This window comes from Vespula pensylvanica, chromosome 20 (genome assembly GCF_014466175.1).
Source record: "Vespula pensylvanica isolate Volc-1 chromosome 20, ASM1446617v1, whole genome shotgun sequence".
NCBI classification, from domain to species: domain Eukaryota; kingdom Metazoa; phylum Arthropoda; class Insecta; order Hymenoptera; family Vespidae; genus Vespula; species Vespula pensylvanica.
Window position 1 is genome coordinate 1,930,850 of NC_057704.1, and position 15,764 is coordinate 1,946,613.

The 15,764-nt window shown below is 30.0% G+C and overlaps 2 protein-coding genes across 2 annotated transcripts; one reads left to right on the top strand and one right to left on the bottom strand.

Moving 5' to 3' along the window:
* Positions 1-520: 520 nt before the first annotated feature.
* On the top strand, positions 521-3,397 carry LOC122636197 (protein obstructor-E-like). The gene is made up of 5 exons (XM_043827175.1): positions 521-961; positions 2,139-2,357; positions 2,489-2,756; positions 2,846-2,980; positions 3,074-3,397. The coding sequence occupies exons 1-5, from the start codon at positions 901-903 to the stop codon at positions 3,087-3,089; spliced, it is 699 nt and encodes a 232-aa protein (XP_043683110.1). The 5' UTR covers positions 521-900; the 3' UTR covers positions 3,090-3,397.
* Positions 3,398-3,821: 424 nt separating this feature from the next.
* Positions 3,822-13,980, bottom strand: LOC122636195 (protein obstructor-E-like). The gene is made up of 3 exons (XM_043827172.1): positions 13,526-13,980; positions 5,527-5,937; positions 3,822-4,924 (listed from the first exon to the last, which is right to left on the bottom strand). The coding sequence occupies exons 1-3, from the start codon at positions 13,584-13,586 to the stop codon at positions 4,611-4,613; spliced, it is 786 nt and encodes a 261-aa protein (XP_043683107.1). The 5' UTR covers positions 13,587-13,980; the 3' UTR covers positions 3,822-4,610.
* Positions 13,981-15,764: the final 1,784 nt, after the last annotated feature.

Sequence of the window (15,764 nt, forward strand, 5' to 3'; positions counted from 1 at the left end):
TATTTACTTTTTGTTCTTTCGTTTTTCTCTTCTTCCTTTCTTTTTTTTTTTTTTTTTACAAAGAAATTTTGTGGAATGCGGAAATGAAAAAGAAAAAGGAAAAGAAAGATTGCTCGACAACGTAGAAAATATTAACATGCTATCGTTCTTAATTGATCGCTTCAATAAGCAAGCACGCATATAGCAAGGATGGATATATAAAAAGAGTGGTGAGGAAAAAAGGGAGAAGGGAGTAGAAGGAAGGGATAATTACGAACAGCTAAAAGAGAGAAATTATTAAATGCAAATAAAAACTATTAGAAAGGTGAGCTTTTCTAGAAAATTTTTTTTATCCCTAATATATCCAAAAACTATATTAAATGTTTAATGTCTATTCATGAGAACACTTTAACAATTAATAAAAATAGGATCAAAATTTTAATGAAAAAGAAGAAAAAAAAGATGAAAGAGATACGACCAAAGAATATTGAAAAACACAAAAGAAAAGAAAAACAGAAAAAAAATCGTACGTAAAACGAGTACGCGTTTTTAACGTAACTATCCAATCCCGTTGTTTTTGCTCATGATGTTTAACTCATGATCCTTTCTTCGGGTGCGTTCGGTCGAACGACGAAAGCGTACGAACGAACTGTGGTCGGTTAAGAAATCGCTAAAAAGAAAGACAGGCGAGTGAGTGAGCAAGTGTGAGTGAGTGAGGAGTGAGTAGAGAAGTAAGGAAGAAGGGTGGGGTCGTGAGACATGCTTTTCACGAATCCGAGTGAAGGGAGAGAAGTCCTGGTGTTCTCTCGAGGCCAATAACTGTTCGAGCCAATCGTCGAGGAAGCATTGAGATATAGTCATAGTTGAAAATACAGACAAAACAGTAGAGAACAATTTAAATCTAACAATATTATTCGGACTATGAGCCGTTCGAGAAGCACGATCCGATTGGCCCTCTTGTTGGCCGTATTGTCATCGTCGGGTGAGTCTTCATTATTTTTTTTTTATTTTTATTTCTATTTCTTTTTTTTTTTATATCTTTATCTTTTCGTGAGCACGCGAATACGCGCATGTGCGTGTGGGATTTTTTTTTAACACATTTGTCGCATATATATATATATATATATATATATATATATATATATATGTACATATAAAACACAAGTATGCGCGAGTTATGAAGTTTATTACGTCGTTATTAAATTTTCGCCACGTTCAGGAGGATCGTAGTCCCTATCGATCAACGTACGCGAGTGCATTGACGCATCGCATCACAATGATGCAAACAGACGGCGCGTAAGATACGTCCAGACGTTACATCCCACACGCACCATCTTTATTTACCATCGGAATTAACTTTCCATCTCGGATATTCGAATCGAAATGACGACAACGAGGCGTCGTCCATAGTTCCGCGTTCACTTCGTTCGCCACGATCGATCGTTTCTTACCAGCTATGCTTTTTTCTTCTTACCATATGGACGGCTAGTTATCGTTCTGATTCGTAGATAAATGTCTATTATGACATAACGTCGATCTTCCTTTCGTCTGTAGATTCTTTTTTTTTCTATTTTTTCTTTGATTTTTGTTTTCGCTGTTTTATTCATTTTTTTCTTTTACATTATTTTTTCACATTCGTCGTAAGCGTAGACCTTTTTTTATTTCTTTTTGATTTGAAGAACGATTTCTTATTCCTTTTCTTTTTTTTTTTATAGTAATGATAATGATAATGATAATGATAATGATAATAATAATAAAATAATAATTATTATTATTGTATTATATCTATTTTTATTATTCTATATTATCATTCCTTATTTTTTATGTTCTAAATATTTTATATTAATTATTATTGTAGATTAACTATTTTTATTATCGTTATAAAATAATAATAATAAAATAATAATAATAAAATAATAATTATCATATTCATTATTCGAAGCTTAAAGAACATTCGATCTTTATGATCAGAAAGTCTACAATCTATTTTATCCTTGAGACATATAAACATATACGTATAGATGAAATAAAAATGTTACCAACGATATTTATAGATTCTCTCTATCTTTTTCACTTTCCTTCAATATATATCATATATATATATTTCTATCGATATTCGATTGAATTCATATCGATAATATATACACATTATTTTTTAGTTAAAGCTACTACGCTTTTCGGTGCACCGCCATGCCCCGATCCGTATGGAGTTCACGCATATGCTCATCCAGAGGATTGCAATAGTTTCTTTTTATGTACGAACGGCACGTTGACACTGGAACATTGTGAAAATGGTCTATTATTTGACGGACACGGTGCTGTACATAATCATTGCAATTATTATTGGGCCGTTAATTGTGGACACCGCAAACATGATCGTAATTATACCTTAACAAATATTATTTATACCAATTGATACACTATCAAAACATTATATACAAATGTATTCATTTTTCTTTCTTCATATTTAAAAAAAATTAATTTACATTTTAAAATAATTAATTTACAGTAACACCTTTGAGCTCGCCCGGTTGCGAATTTCAATTTGGACTTTATCCCGACAGTGATACCTGTAGCACTACTTACATCAAATGTGTTCATGGACAACCACTTCAAGAACATTGTGACGCTGGTTTAGCGTACGATCCAAAAACTCACACTTGCGTTTGGCCTGATCAACTTTTGCCATATTGTAATCCGGAAGCCATTGTTGGTTTCAAATGTCCCCACAAAGTACCAGCACGTAGTGCTGCAGCTAAGTTCTGGCCTTTCCCAAGGTACGATATAAATTCAATTATACTGATTGTAATTTTATATTTATTATCAAATCAAAAATGTATTATTAAATTAGAAAATTTATTCTTAGATTCCCGGTGCCTGGTGACTGTGGTAGATTGATAACTTGCGTCGAAGGACATCCGCGTCTTTTGACATGCGGTGACGGTAAATTATTTGATTCCGTTAGTTTGAGCTGTCTCGAACCCGAAGAACTACCACATTGGTATGTATAAAACAAATAAACAAAAAAGCACAAATTACAAATTAAAATTTTTTCCTATCGATAATGTAATAATAAATAATATTTTATTTTCAGTGCCAATAGCCTGTAATAGTTCGATCGGTTTTACTTCATACACACGTGTAATGGGATCCTTTTTCTTCGTTTCTTCTTTTTTCTTTTTTTTTTTTTTTTTCATAAAAACTGACATAATACACCGAAGAAGAATGTGAACGTCTTACGTCGTAGATACAACGGATGAAAAATAATATCTATCTTTGATGGGGGAAAAAACATATAGATGAAAGGCCATTCATCGTGTTGGGCAAAAAGATATATCAATATTCGTCTCGAATATCTGTAATATTCTATTTAATGATCGACAAATTGAAATAAATCTATTAAGGGTTATTACATTAACGTGCGACACGATAATTGTCATAATCGTCATAATTGTCATAAAACCAATACAATCACAATTTCTCATGTCCTTCACGTGTTAAAATATAAAATATAAAAGTAATAATAATTATTATTATTATAATAATTATAATATATATATATGTACTTCGAAAAAAATTTCTCGATTTCATACTTCAAGGTCTGTAATCGAGAACATGCATACATATGTGCGATAAATACGTACTTACGTATTGTTGGTACGAGCAGTATTAAAAAAAAAGAAAAGAAAAGAAAAAAAAAAAATGAAAGGCCTTAACATTTACCTTGACAATTGTTCGTAACATTTGATACTTTTAATGGAACTTCCGTATATATCTTTGGAAAAAAAGAAATATATATATATTAGGTGCTGGGAAAACGTAGAATAAAACGTTTAGCAGCGTCTAAAAAAAATATATAATATACAGTTTATTTCATGTATTTCTACATCGACCAGGTGTAATTGCGTTTGAATATTTCTAATATAAGATTAAGAAAACCAGGGCGGGGGTGGGGGATAGGAGGGGTGGAGGAAGGTAATAATAGTAGTGAGTAATGGCTAAAGAAGAAATATTTACACATCTTCACCGAGGATGAAAAAGAGTGCGGATGATGAACAGGGAGGATTTTTTGTAAAAAAAAAAGGAAAAAAAAAGAAAATAAAGAAAAAAACAAAGGAAAAAAAAACAAGAAAAGAAAAAAAAAACAAAGACAGATAGAAAAAAAACTTAACGATCTAACGCGAATCACGCTTACGCGCTATTACCGATGGTAAAAGTTGCTTGCTTGTTTACTTGCGGATTGAGGATAATATTAGAATTAAAAAAAAGGAAAAGAAAAAAACAAAAAAAAAAAAAATATAAAACAGAAACCGGGACGGGGTAGGTCGTACGGGGAAAGAGATAAACTTACTCTCAATGAGTTCAACCCTAATCTCGATTATGCTTCGCGACACCGTAATGAAAGAAAAGAGAAGACGTAGTAAGTAAGTATATGAAAAAAAAAAAATAAAATAAAATAAAAAGAAGAAAAAATTACAATCTGAAAACTCACCCTCGAAAAACGAGTAACTACTTTCGTCGTCTACACACGTAAGAGCGTGTGTGTCTATGTGTTTTTTCTTTTTTTTTCTTTTTTATAATTTTTTTTTTTTTTTTTTTCTTTCAAACCATACAAACGGAACAACTTAAAATTAATTTCTAGGACGTGCCCGAAGTGGAATGGGTAGGGCACCGGCCGGAAGTGGCGGTACACCAGGCGGTAAATTTTCTTCTTCGGGTTCTTGTTCTTGGATTCTACCATCTTGTAAATCCCCATCCAAACTAGGTTGCGTCGTTGGTACGTCGCAATCTTCGGTAGGTGGTACAACGCATCTCAATGATCGTCTGTCGAAGACCAACATGGCTGGGCATCTTTGCAAACGTGGATAACCACCTTGACATTGCCAGTAACGATTGCAAGACTTTCCTAATGGTACGTTGCCGTTCGCGTCGTCATTACAAAGTGCTGTAATATGTACATATACATATCGTTAATTAGTTGTTTCATAAACATATACATTTATATATATATATATATATATTTTTTTTTTACCCACGCATTTACGTACTTGTCATTGTTTTATCACATTAGGTACACGTGTACGTATAATAATTTTTAACGGGAAGATTATATTCATTTTAATTTGATAAAACAACGTGTAACGTGAAGTAAGTAGTTATATACTTACTTGCTTCTTCGAATATTAATCAATCTACTCTCTCTCTCTCTCTCTCTCTTTTTTACTCTCTCTCTCTCTCTCTCTCTCATTCACTCACTCGCTCTTTTTTTATCGAGATCTCGTTTTCGATGGTGGAGCAAGAAAACAAAAAAAGAAAAAAGAAGAAAAGAAAAAAAAAAGAAAAGCCAAGAAAAAGAAACTGGAAGAATCACGCGAAGGTTAAAGAAGAAAAAAAAAAAGAAAAAAAAGAGAGAGAAGAGATATCGAAGAGAAAGGCATAACGAGTCGAGATTACTTTCTTTTCTTTTCTTGTTTTTTCCTCTTTCTCTCCCTTTCTCGATCAACGAGATTTTTAACGAGATAATATGTAAAAAATTTCGATACTCACGATGTTTTTGACAACCCTCGACGTTTTCGGGCCAGTCGCAGGATCGTGCCCTTTCGTTGTAAAGCAGACCACCGATGCATAATTGTTCAGTGGCAGTGCCGTTCCAACAGGTCCAATATCTCGTGCAGGATGTTTCATGGCCAAATATACCGTAAAGCCAATCACAGTGTTCAGCTGATATTGGTGGATTTGCTTGACGTTTACCATCGCAGTAATTAGCTCTCCATGGATAATCGCAACCCTCTGTTACGCCTCTGTGTTTCCCAGCAAATACAAGGCCATTAGGACAATCGAATAATTCTGGTCTACCATTAACGCATTCCCAATAACGATCGCAATATTCAATATCGCCGACCACTCTCGATTTCGTCTGACAAGGATCTTCCTGATGTTGCTTCTGACCGTAACATTCTGAAATTTCATTCTTTTATTTATCTGTTTTTTTTTCTTTTTATTATTTTTTTAAAAGACAACATTTGTGAAAGCTTAGATCACGTCGTCGTGATACCATCGTTAAGGATTCTCAAGGACGAAATGCGTAAAAGAAATGGCACGCATTTGCAACGTGTCATCATCATCATCATTATCATCATCATCATCATCATCATCAAGGAAAACGTGTGTTCGTATATGTGTGTATGTGTGTATGTGTATTTGCGTGTGTTTCTTTTACGAATTAAGAATTTTCACACGTCTTCCTTCTTTTATTTCCATGGTCTTCTTTTTGTTTTCTTTTTATTTTTTGATTTTACAACAAGTTTGAAGGTCGCACGTTGAGCGCATGAATTGATTGATTAAACATGTCGTCGTCTTCGTCGTCGACGTCGATGTCCGTGACATTATGAATATCGAATTATATTCTTTAGTGTATATTTTTTATAGCTTATTTTAAATTCACCGATTTATGTCTATCTTTGAGAAAAATTTTCTAAAAATAGATGATATTTAAATTATTTCGTTATTTTCTTTATTCAAGTTTACGATCGTTTAAATTATCAATAATTATTAAAGATCATGATGGAAATACGCGTTGATCGCAATTAGATGTTACATATTCTATAGATTCACGAGTTTTTTCTTTCATATTTATTCTATAATGATTAATAATGAGGTGATGAAATTAGTAAAAAGTGTAAGATAGCTTTATAAATGTCTTCTGTTGGAATTTTCACGCGTATTATAATTAAAAGTTTCGTAAATCATTAAACAAACAAAGTTTCTCAAATATATACATACATACATATATATATATATATATATTTAATTCGGACAAATAAATAAAAAATTTCTTTTCCTGATTGATTCTGAGCAAACGTTGAAAATAATTCTCACATCGTTGTTCTCTCTTTGATCAAGTATGTACATACTTACTTACGTATTTATGTAACGCATTTCTCTCTTAGATAATGTAATACAAATTAAATCGAATCAGGTATTCACTACCGTTTTACAACTAAATATGTACGCGCGATTAGAAAAATAAGGTAATCGAAAAAAGAAAAAGAATAAGAAAAATGAAAAGGAAAAAAAAAAGATACTAGTATGGCCAGAGTGGTGAAAGTGTAACGAGTTTTGTCGCGAAATGTTAACTGGAAATCGTTGAAAAAAAAAAAAAAGAAAAAGAAAAAGAAAAAAGAAAAAAGTTAGCATAAAGCGTACATAAATACATAAAGAGAAAGAGAGAGAGAGAGAGAGAGAGAGAGAGAGAGAAAATAGTTATTATACGATGTTCGATCAACGAGACTTGCCATTTTCGTCTGATATACAGTAAATACTACACGTATTTAATAATGTCATTAACTTTTACAATCTCACATTGCGGTATTAAGAGTACGAACGCTTTCACCGAACGTGCTTGTTTCCTTCCGACGTTAACATATTTAAAAATTACATTAATAAACCTAAATGAAAGTCGGATAGGCTTATTTAAAAAAAAAAAAAAAAAATAAGAAGAAACATAATAATTACCTTAAAGATTTCTCAATAGAAGAAGACGTATCTATAATCGATACATATACATATATATATATATATATATATATATATATATATATATATATATGAACAAAGCATGGAAATAACATTTGTTTAAAAACATCAACTAATAAAATTTCTACGACAAAACGTATAAACGTTCCGCTTTAAACAAACGAGCAATGCAAAATTTATTTTCACGAGTTAATATTTTTAATAAAAAAAGACAAAAAAATAATAATAAAAAGGAAAAGAAAAATAAAATCGTTCGATTAGATCTGTGCTATGTGAAATCTGTGTAAATTTACGAATTAAATATGGCCGATACGAAAGACATTTAAGAAAAATACGTAATTACGATATCATTGCGATATTATTAGCAACGAAATATTTGAACAAATGTATGCGGAATATTATTTTCCTTTAATAGTACTAAGATATGTAAATATTTAATTGTTTAATTAATACGAAGGAAAATATCGTTTAATATAATTTATCAATTAATAACACGGTACATAATAAACAAGTTAATGGATGCAAGATGATAATTATGTAAATAATCACGGTAAGGAAGTCGTCGAGAGAATGTTCCAAAAGAATTAATATAATTCGATCGACATTTTGCTTTGACTTATATACAAGAGCAAAAGTATGTAAATAGTAGTATAAGTTTAAGGTGGGAAGTCGGCCAGTATCTCGCTCCCAAGAGAGCGCTCTCTCGTGGATTATACGAGTGAAAGTTCCTAGCCTTGACTCGCAACCTTCGTGTAAAACCTCGCCTTGTGTCTCGCCTCTCCCATCATCGAACTCTCCAGAGTATTCACAGTATTAATATCAAAACTTAATGCTATTGGTATACGATGTTATATATATATATATATATGTGTATATAAATATAAATAGTTAAATAGATTTAGTTTTATATATGTGTGTTTATGTGTGTGTGTGATTAAAAACTTCTAATATTACGACCTAGATTGATTAACGAGGATTTGTTTAACAAAAACAAGACCGCATCGATTTACGGAATTGTTTTTATCACGAAATAATTACTTTAAGAAGGTTGAGATTAATTTAATAAATAAGAGAAAGAAAAAGAAATTAAGAAGGAGTTAAAATAAATTCATTAGAATAAAAATACTTGTTTTTTTGATTGTTGATATAATATATTTTTTAAATATATTATATATATTATTATTATATATAATATATCTAAGGGATATATAATCTCTTCATTATGTTTTACTTTGTTTATAAACAACAATAACAAAAAACTACAAATAAAAGAAACGAAAAGTGAAATAAAAAAGATAGAGATAGAGAAAGAACATCAATAAAATCAAAGATACATTTCATTTGAATAAAGTTCATTGCACTTGAATATTATGTATCTATGTATATAAGTACGTGTATATGTGTTCATATCGGTGATATCAAAGGTGTTAAGGTCTCCTCGCTTAGACGCACGAACTATTACGGTCAATGACGACTTCTATGTATGTAACTTGAAGATTACCTTCTTCTTCATGATACTTTTGCAAGAAGAGTGACAGAAAAAAGAGAGAAAGAGAAAGAGAGAGTGATAAAACACATAAAAGGTATTTTACATCATGCTGTTTCAGAAAAAGAACTGTTCTAATTAATACAGGTGAATGTGTGTGTATATACATATATACATATATGTATAATAAAATCATTCAGTGTTTTCATATGAATGAAAAATTACAATTCATAGATATATACGAAACGCATTTAAAAAATAATCGAATAATTTTAATGAAACTTTTAATTCAACGATAAATGTTTTCTCTTTCTTTTTTGTTACTATTTCATCGGTAAAAAAAAAAAATTAATAATATTTTGTCAATAAGAAAATTGTTGTCATTCTTCCTTTCTTCTTTTTATGGTCGATCGATGATCGAAAGAAAAGAGAAAAAAATGTTTTTACGTATGATTTATTAATTATCGGCGAGATAGAACGTCAACGACAAGTAGGAGGAGACATATCATTGAACGAGCAACAAGTTTCTTATGTAAGGGACGCAACACGTAGACAGAAACGGTGTACAGAAAACGGTGCCGACGTTCTTTAAAGCGAACGCTTACTTTCCCTTCTTTTACGACTCCTTCTAAAGAGTATGAGAATCTGTGGTATGTGTTAGATGGCTCCACCGAAGCTATTTTATTTATGCGATCCACGTTATCATTACGAATTGTAAGTTATCTACAATATTAATAATAAATAATATTCGAAAGATATCTTTTTTTATCATAGCATGAATTTTATAAGAAATAAAAAAGAACGGTAAAAAAAAGGGAAAGAAATTAAGATGACTGATCTTTTCAAGAATGATCGTAATTTTTTTTTCTTTCTTCTTTTTTCTTCTTTTTTTTTTTTTATGCGGTTTAATTCATAATAATTTGCGATTCAATTTTTATAAAGAGTATTAATCAGATTAATTACCAAAATAGTAAGGACCGATTTAAAAGAATGATTATTTCGTTTTTTGTCATTTATTTATTGAATCTACGATTTAATCATTTTAGAAACGTATGGTTCATCTCTTTTTTCTTTTGCCCTATTTTTTCTGCTTATTCAATTTTTATTTAACGATCTAACGATTTAATTGCTTCAATAAAAACGCTGATTGATTCGAGGGAACAATAATTTTTTTCTTTTCTACTTTTATATAATTTTTAACAATTTACGATGTATTTCTTCGCCATTAAAAAAAAAAAGAAAAAAAAAAGAAAGAAAGAAATGAAAATCAAATATTAAACGGTAGAAATCCCTTGTCAAGATGAATTAAATCTATCACGAAGTCAAATGTTAAATCGATTCTTTAAATACATCCTGAACGTATACTTGAAAAAATTTGTGTAGAAAATATCTTTGACTAAGAAAATCCGAACAATTGAACAACATAAAAGAGAACTACGAGAAAATTTTCTAATTCAATCTTTTATAAAAATTCAAATCGCATAAATAAGTATGTACTTCGATTTCCTATATCTTCAAGTAACATCTAACGGATCAAATTGCTATATACATAGATAAAATTACGTTCTAACACTGCGACTACATAACATGGCTGTTTGCTTCCGCGAAAAATATTTTCCATGTATATATATATATATATATAAGAAAATATATGTATAAGGAAAACGTAGAAGAAAGTAGTTGACTTTTACAATCGCTATATAGTTAATCTTTATTTAATTATTTGCAATTGACTATGTAACTCGAGTTAACGGTGCAGTAAAATTTCCAATATCCAGATGGAGAGGGGTAGAAGGAGGGGAGGGGAGGAAGAGTGGGGTGGGGAAAAGAATAATGACCGGTTTCGATTGAACTAGATAGAAATTACTTAATGCTACGGCATTCTAGTTTCCGGACTAGACTTGCGTATACTTGCGAGCCTAGACTAGAATTTTAATGACAGATTACGTTAATACGTATTTATTTATACGTATACTATGATAGCCTATTGATCGTTCGTTTATTGGTATTCGTATTAAAAAACAAAAAAAAAAAGAAATAGTAACGATAATAATAATAAAGTATACACGTATTACTTTTAACTTGAACTTTGTATCGGTGCGTATAAACGTTTTTTCATGACAATTATAAAAAAATTGATATGATTTTTTATGTATATATGTATATATATATATAATCTTTTTATATTTAAATAGTGAAATGTTATAAAGACAAGTGAAAGAGAGAGATAGAAACAGAGAGAGAGTATGTGAACATGTTTAATATCGTTTAATCATTTTTTTTTTTTTTTTATTGCTTTTTCTTTTTCCTTTTTTTTTTTTTCTTTGATTGAGAAATGATCCTAAAGACAGACACGACAATCGACTAATAAATGTAATATTAATTTATATCTAACTTTCCTGATAATGAATAATTATTTACATTTAATATCATTTATCGGAATGTAAGAGTAAAATGTCGGTGGATTTAAATATGTATACGTTCAACGAGAATTTTCATCGAACGTTTATACACTCCGTAGAATCTTGCTAACGATTAAGCAATCCTAACGCCTCTCTATTGCAAATTATACGACCTACTTGCGTTCCCTCTATGAAACGTGAAATTCCGTTGTGACGCTTGGTTTCATTAAAAAAAAAAAAAAAAAAAAGAAGAAGAAGAAAGAATCGAATTTTAATTTATCGTAATTTAATGAATGATTTCAATTTGATATATTTTTCAGATGGTATTAATCTGTTTATATTGTTTTTAAGATGATATTGATACGCGTGCAAAATTTGGATTAATATTTTTAAATTATTATAATACTTTTTAATATGTATATATATCGAAACCATATATATAATATCTTTAACATATCGATATAATTTATAATAATTTAAAAATGAACTCGATACTAATATAATATTTTTAATCGATACCGCTTATAATATTTTTAATATATAATTTAATATGTCGAGTATATATATATATATATATATATATATATATATATATTTATACCGTTTATAATATCATTAATATATCCATTTATAACACATTTTTAAGATGATATCGGTACCACTGTGTATATTTTCAAATAGTATGTAACATTCGCGGAAGTATAGGAAATGATTACGGAAATGATGGAAATAATTTTCCCATAGTACTTCTAGTATGTATCTACATAAAACAGGAAGAAGTAACGCGTAGACTAAACTAATTTTTGTAAGGAAAAAAAGAAAAGAAAAGAAAGAAAAAAGAAAAAAGGAAGAAAAAGGACAGACTACTTGACGGTATAGAAAGTAGAATCTCTTACGTAACGTCACGGTGCAAAATCGAAACGTGCGACAAATCGCCTAGAGGGCTAAACAAGAATCTTAAAACGTTCGTTTCTCTCTCTCTCTCTCTCTCTCTCTCTCTCTCTCTCTCTCTCTCTTTCTCTATCTGTAGAGACGAAAAGAAATTAGTAAGAGATGAATAATATTTAACGGAAGAGAATTAAAAAAAAAAAAAATAAATAAAAAACAAACGAAACGAAGATGTAGAAAATGATGAAAGAAAACTCGAGGAAGTTGAAAGAGAAAGGAGTTGTAAAAAAAAGTAGAAAGAGAGAAAGAGAAAGAAAGAAAGAGAAAGAGAGGAAGAGAGAGAGAGAGAGAGAAAGAGAGAAATAAAGAGAAAGAGGTGGGGATAAAACAGTCGATGAGCTACTTTCATATTTTCACTCACAAGACCCAGAGAAAGTTCTTGAGATGTGTGAAATCTGTTGAACGGAGTTCATCATTGTTTAACGATGACGCATGAGAAATGAAAAATCTAAGTACGTCCGATCTTACTTACATCGTCTTAACAATCTTTCCGATCACGATTCGGATTAAAAAATTTCGAGGAATAAAAAAGGATCGACGTGAATGATCGATTCAAAAAAAAAAAAAAAAAAAAAGAAAAATAATGAATCACAAAAAAAAAGTAAGCAAATCGACAGAGCTCGTAATAATTCACCGACGATTTTTTAATAATAAAAAGCGATAATAATATCTATCGTTAATAATAAATATCACGAATTCGAATGAATTTTGAATTTCGTACTATTTTATATAAAATTTTTAACGCACTTGATCTTAAAGAATATTATCGTATGACAGACAAACAACAACAACGATAACAACGACAAAAAAAAAATGATTATTGACTTAAGAAAAATAAAAAAGAAAATGGAGAAAAAGCCACAAGAGAAGAAAGAGTGTAAAAGTAACGGGCGTAAAAGAAAAATATAGCATAAGAAAAAGAAAAAAAAAGAAAGGAAAATAGAAAATGGCTCGAGAAAAAGAGGAGAACGAGAGTAGAAGAAAAAACTGACGTGTCTGCTTGCATGCGTGAGTGTTGCGTGTGCGTGTAAGTACGTGTAATATATGAGAATGACACAGAAGTACACAGAAACAATACAATATAATAAAATAAATAAATAAATAAAATAAAATAAAATAAAATAAAATAAAATATAATAAACAAAGAGGACGGAGGACGTGTGAACAAACTCACCGTGCGCTATGAGGGCGAAGATCAGAAGAAGAAGAAGATAAACAACTCGTTGACCGGCCATTTTTGTCGTGATGTTCGATTTCAAAAAAAAAAAAAAATTATTTACTGTTGTCAACTAACGATTGACGTTTTCGATTAACTATTTTGATCTCTTTATACGAATATATATCTCTTCTTTTTATCTATGTCTATATATGTATATATTTATATATATATATATATGTATTACTATTTATCGGAGTTGTTATTACAACTAACTTTGTTACTACGATCAACGTTGGGATAAATAGTAGTAATAGTAATAGTTATATAGTAATAGGACGTGAATTGTTCCTTCCTTTTTTTTTCTTTTTTCTTTTTCTTTTTTAAAAAAATTTCGTTTAAACACCGAGAAGAATTTATCTCTCTCTCCTCGGCCGATGAGTTTCGTGTCGAGTCTGTGGTCACTGGCAGAGGCGTTTGCCTTCGTGTCTTATATGAACTCCCCACTCTTTTCCCTGCACTCGGGCGCGCATAGGAAGGCTTAACTACTGGAGAGAATACACGTATATATATATACATACACACACACGTACATACATCCAACATACATACATACATACATACAAATACACAGAAACGTGCGCGCCGCTGGTTTTCTTCTATTCGAGATCTCCTTGCTACGGCCTCTTATGATCGTGATATCTAACGATTCGAATCCACATCCCTGACTTTAGCGACTAATTATTAACTAGTTACTCTAATTACAATATTAACTATCAAGATCGATGTTTTCTCGTGTCTTAGTTTCATTCGTCGAGATTTTCATAGGTAAAGATTTTTCTTCTTTCTTTGTCCTTTGTTTTTAAACTTTATAATGAAAAAAGAAAAGAAAAAATAGTGTGTATGGGTTTGCGGATATTTAAGTATGTATTTTTTCATATTCTACATGCTTCTTAATACTTTTTAATAAGAACGTTGTGATGTATGTAAATTAAAATTGATTAATATTCTTTTGTTTTTCTTTTCTTCGTCGACTTTTTGTATTCGAACTTTGGAAGAGAAGAATATTTATATATGTACTTCAATATTTTTCTAACGTCTTACTATTTCTAATAAGAACGTTATGATATGAATTAAAATTAATTAATGTTATTATCAATTTTCTGCTTTTGTGTTTCGACAAAAAAAATTCTCTAAGATTCTATTTCTTTCTTAATTGTCAATAAAAACATAATGATACAAATTAAAATTAATTAATGTAATTATTCGAAAAAAGAAAGAAAGAAAAATTGTATTACAATGTATGAAATTACCAAGGAATCTCTTTAGTAATTATATGTACGATGCTAAATGCTCGCAAACTAATGTTAAACTAATGATATACGAATGTATATATACATAAATATACATACGTATATTTATTTACTTATTTGCTACGATACGTTTGATTTTATATTTGCTTACGTACGTACGTACGTACGTAAGTAAATAAATAAATAAATAAGTAAGTGAGTGAGTGAGTGAGTACGTATATGTCTACGACAGGTCTAAAGATTTTTTGCACGTGCGCATAACGGATCAAACGACGATAACTGACAAATCATTTCCTTTAGGACCTTTCACAGAATTCGGCGGCAACCTTGCCATTTATATATCAAAGTAAAGACACATGTCAATATTGACACTAACTTTCTCACACAATTATATATATATACAAATATATATATATATATATATATATATATATATATATAATTTACTTAGAACGTGGACTTTCAAACATAAGAAAGTTTCAAATATTTTAACATACGTAATAATCAATTAGAAATTGCAAATGATCGATCGAACGTTGAAAAAAATATTAATGATTATGTAAAAGATATATATATTATATATATATATATATATACAACTACACCTGTTCTTTTTATCGTTTTTAAACGACTATTAAATGATACGAATTATTTCCTTCATGTTTGCTATCCCATACCCCTTCTTTTTTTATATTTATTTCCTTCAATTTTTTTAATTTCATTGTCCACACAAACACATACATACATATATATGTATATATATATATATATATATATATATATATATATATATATTGGCCTTCTAAACTCTAAGAAGTTCTCTTTCTCTCTGAGAGCTGCGTGTCACTAGGCGAGTGAGCGAATGCGCGCGCGCTCACGCTCGCAATAGGTCGGTGAAAACAACGGTGAAACATTCTCAAGTAGTTGGATGAGATTTCCCGCGA